At 37.4% G+C, this 5000-nt stretch overlaps 1 protein-coding gene across 2 annotated transcripts in view; it reads right to left on the bottom strand.

The window, feature by feature from the left end:
* LOC123506664 (cytochrome P450 2C31-like) overlaps positions 1 to 5000 on the bottom strand; it is a gene marked incomplete at its 3' end in the record, with an annotated part of 21626 nt that overhangs the window by 12193 nt on the left and 4433 nt on the right. The window contains 2 exon segments of one of the 2 annotated variants that reach the window (XM_045258912.1): positions 759 to 989; positions 1256 to 1425. In XM_045258912.1, the coding sequence (XP_045114847.1) occupies positions 759 to 989; positions 1256 to 1425 (401 nt within the window). 2 annotated transcript variants of the gene reach the window in all.

Below are 5000 nucleotides of genomic sequence, written 5' to 3' on the forward strand. Positions count from 1 at the left end.
GGTACCCTGCTCCTAGTCTGTGTTGGAGGAGGTAGTCACGTTCGTAGCGGTAGGTTGGGATACACATTGTTTAGGTTGCACAGAAGCACATTCACTGTCACTGTTCACTAATGCCCATTGAGAGTATGGGTTAACTCTTGCATTAGGGAGTTGGACAGAATAAGGGTGAGAGGAAGAAGAGAATCTTGTGCAGCGAGACCGCAGGTGGAGGAGAGGCATGCAGTTAGCATATATATATATATATATATATATATATATATATATATATATATATATATATATATATATATATATATATATATATATATATATATATATATATATATATATATATATATATATATATATATATATATATATATATATATATATATATATATATATATATATATATATATATATATATATATATATATATATATATATATATATATATATATATATATATATATATATATATATATATATATATATATATATATATATATATATATATGGACCTTTATTGATGTTTTTTTTTTTTTAGTCTTTGGTCTGTGCTCCTCCAACGCAAAAAATTGTGACCCAAACTATACAAAGAAGAGAAAGTACACAAAGCAAGATATTAATATATCTTTTTTTGCGAAGGATGATGTTTTTTCTTTCAAATTTTGATATTACTTCATTAATTACATATCCGTCCTAAATGATTTTCAATACTGATTTGCTTTCATAAGATTACGTTTTATTATTGATTTTGGAAGAACAATATTTCATACCTTCAGGAAATCGCTCAGTCTCATCACGAACTTGTAGCCAGAGCGGTGTCGAGGGAGATACTCCATGAATTTGAACAAGTGTGGTATGTGATACGCGGGGGTGAGGGCGTTGAAGTCTGCGGGCTGACCGAAGTTCGCGATCAATTTGTTGAGCTTGGCATCGCCGTAGTGGTAGCGCCGTCCCATTACCATCGCCCACAGGATGTTGATCACAGAGCGCTTGAAGAGGTGCTGAGAGACATAAGCCGTTCTTGTGAGGTAAAGTTTTAAACATCTACTCATTATGTTTCATATAATAGTTACTTTTCTATAGTAGTTGTCAATATCTTTATTATGTGTAAATTTCATTGTCATTGCATAATGTTACTGTTAATAACAAAAACAATAGCAATTTAAGTACTAAAATATTAGGAGTATGTCTCTGCATCCACACTTTAGACAATGAATGTCAAATATGACTGAAATAAGTATGAACAGCAAAAAGATAAGCAGTTTACCCGCATATCCAAAGGGCGACCTTCTTTCTTGGTGATGAGTTCCATCAATTCTGTGATCTCCTCCACCATGACGGGCTCGTAACTACTCTTGCCGAAACCCAAGTCTCGCAGGTGGTGAAGCATGAAGCGACGCTGCTCCTGCCATACCTGACCAGAGTTCCCAATGATACCTGCACAATAAGGTCATTACGGTTCACTGGCACGCCGTGAAAGAGACATGTCACATGCCACATCTTCCTAATAATACTATTGATTTGTTCACAAATCAATAGCCAAGGATAAAAAAAAAAAAAAAAAAAACACTGGGACTAGAAAATTGGAAAGAATACTTATTCTTTCCAATTTTCTAGTCCAAAAGTTAACAGTACTCTCAATCATTCATATGTCTCTGGTAAATTCTGGAGCTCCCTGCCTGCTTCCGTATTTCCATCACCCTACGACTTGACTTCCTAATAATACTATTGATTTGTTCACAAATCAATAGCCAAGGATAAAAAAAAAAAAAAAACTGGGACTAGAAAATTGGAAAGAATACTTATTCTTTCCAATTTTCTAGTCCAAAAGTTAACAGTACTCTCAATCATTCATATGTCTCTGGTAAATTCTGGAGCTCCCTGCCTGCTTCCGTATTTCCATCACCCTACGACTTGACTTCTTTTATGAGGGAGGTTTCAAGACATTTGTCCCAGTGTTTTTTTTTTTTTTGTTATCCTTGGCTAGCTATTGATTTGTGAACAAATAGGAGGAAGCAAGCCTTCTGCAGCTAGGCCGCAGGAGAGGGGAAGGCATGCAGTTAGCAAGTAGAGCAGTTAGCATGAAAATAACGATAAAAGAAAGCAAGAGATGCAACATTCCAGCGGTGAGAAAGAGGGTGAAGACAATCAATTAGAGGAGGGAAGTTGATGAGTCGAAAAGCTTTTGATCCCACCCTTTCTAATAAAACTGTGAGTGGAATCCCCGCAAACATGCGAAGGATACCCTGCACAAGCACGGATAAAGCTCTTGTTCAGAATTAATAGATGAAAGGATGAAAAAAAAAAAATGGCGGAGACGCCGCAGAACGCTTGGCTTCATAGCCAGGTGTTGGCAAACTATGGCCCACGGGCCACATGCGGCCTGACAAATGTTAGTAGATTTGAAAAAGCAAATTAATCCCTTCAGCACTGGGATACATATTTACCATGATTTTGGGCATGATTAGACGGTTTTATTTCTACTAGGAAGGGTCTATGAAGGTCAGAAGATTAATGGCCAGAATCTTCACTATTTTAATCTCCCACATGAGTATCTGAAACTTTATAAAATCTCCAAATAGAAAGAAGAATGGATATGGAAACGCGTCATGGTATTGAAGGGGTTAATAAACAATGCCAAATAATACTGTGAGCATTTAATTTTCTTCCCACAAGTGTGCACATGCGTGTGAGAGTGGCTTTTCTTTAGAACCATTTTATTTTGTATTTCAATTATTAATGATATTGGGTTAATATAGTATGCGGCCCTATAAGATTGTGATTTTTTTAATGTGGACCTAGCACTGAAAAGTTTGCTCATCCCTGTCATAGACCTGTTTTAACAAGAGATAAGATGTGAAATTTCCTTATTAGATTATGAGTAAAGGAAAGACAGAGGATATTCAGTGTAGAAAATAGGAACATCTGAGTGTTATTGAAGATAATAAATGGAGGAATTGAGTTTTTTCAGGCTTAGGACACTACTAAATTTTCTCTAATGCAATCGAAAATCTTAGAAAGATCAGGCGTGTCCCTGAGTGACTTCGTGAAGGGTTGATCGTCTCTGGAAACACGTGGAAGGATGTAGGGTGGTATCATCAACGTAGGAGTGGATAAGGCAGAATATTTGGTTAAGAAGACCATTAATGAATAATAGAAAGAGAGTGGGTGACAGTACAGAACACTGAAGAACACCAATGTTAAAAAGATTTAGAAGAAAAGTGGTCATCTTTCACAGCAGCAGTAGAACGTTAGAGAAGGAAACTTGAGACAAAGTTGCAGAGGGAAAGATAGAAACCGTAGGAGGGCGGTTTGGAAATCAAAGCTTTGTGCCAGACTCTATCAAAAGCTCTTGATATGTCTAACTCGACAGCAAATGTTTCACCGAAATCTCTAAAAGAGGATGACCAAGACTCAGTAAGGAAAGCCAGAAGATCAGTAGAGTGGTGCTGACGAAAGCCATACTGGGGATCAGATAAATGAATGTGAAGTGGCAGATGTTTGAGAATCTTCCTATTTGAGGATAGATTAAAAAACTTTAGACAAACAAGAGATTAAAGCTATAGAGCGCTAGTTTAAGGGATTAGAACAGTCACCCTTTATAGGGACAGGCTGAATGTAGGTAAACGTTCAGCATGAAGCATGAAGGAAAGGTAGAAAGAAGTCGATAGACATAGTTAAAAGAGTTTCGCCAGTGAAGGTACAAGCACGAAAGCACAAATTTGGAGAACAATAGGAAAGACCCCATCAGGTCCATTAGCCTTCCGATGGTTTAGGCCAGCGAAGGCATGGAAAACATCATTACGAAGAACTTCAATTGAAGGTATGAAATAGTCAGAGGGAGGAGGAGAGGGAGGAACAAGGTCAGAGTCATCCAAGGTGAAATTGTTAGCAAAGGTTTGAAAGAAGAATTAAGCTTTACAGACAGATGGGATGGCAGTGATGCCATCAGGATGAAATAAAGCAGGGAGAGATGGAGAAGTAAAGTTATTGGAGATGTTTTTGGCTAGATGCCAGAAAACTCGAGGGGAGTTGGAGTTTGAAGGATTTTGATATTTTCTATTTATGAAAGAGTGCTTGGCAAATTGAAGAACTGACTTGGCATGATTCTGGGCTGAAATATAAAGGCATTTAGGCTATGCTTAATGTTTTAAGTTGTGTAGAAAATCTAATGTGAAAAGAGTGGTGGACTGGTGGCGGCGATGTGAGCTCCGCCAAAGACTTACTTCTCTCAGGTGTCGTATGTTATTTAAGTTTTGCTCAATTGTACTATCTGGCTGTGTATCTCTCTAGAGTGAGTTAGGATCTCTGATGTGATTTGTGACATGTGCTGTGCGTGGTTTGGGATTGTTGGTTTTAGGTTAAGGAATATTATAATGTAAGTGTTCTTTATACTTAATTATATTCAAAACCTACTCTTGTTGTCTCCTTAATTCTTTACTCAGTTCAATAACGAGGGTTGGAAAGTAAAGTGAACCTGGGAATAGTTTGTCTGTGCGTCATCGGTACCCACCCTCGCCTCCTGTCGTGCTGGAGGAGTGATGGCGTAACAGATAATGGGGCCCTGTCCGGGAGATTTTTTTTTAGATAATTGTGTTGCTAACTTTTAACTACTGTGAAGAATAATTATTGGTTGTTTCTAGTTAAGTAGTTGAGACTTAGTCGCTGTTTCCTAACATATCAAGTTACCTTTATTCTTGCCTTATGTGTGTTAAAATTTTGTTGTTGCCTTGTGTGTGTGTTAAAATTTGTCGAAGCATTTGAGATGGAGCTCAATGTGGAAGAATTCATTTGCAAGCCTTCTGTTGAGTTGTTGCAGAGAAGGAAAATACGTAAAGCAGAGTGGATAGAACTAGCTAGTCACTATGGAGTGGTTATCATGTCATATTGGAAGAAACTAAAAGTGAAAAATGCCGTGATACGGAAACTAGTTGACTGTGAAGTGCTTTAGCTTTGTGTGAGGCTGAGGAAGGTTCCGATGATAAGGCTGTCCGGCTTCTCGAGTTGGAAGT

The sequence above is a fragment of the Portunus trituberculatus genome, chromosome 20 (genome assembly GCF_017591435.1).
Source record: "Portunus trituberculatus isolate SZX2019 chromosome 20, ASM1759143v1, whole genome shotgun sequence".
NCBI lineage: Eukaryota > Metazoa > Arthropoda > Malacostraca > Decapoda > Portunidae > Portunus > Portunus trituberculatus.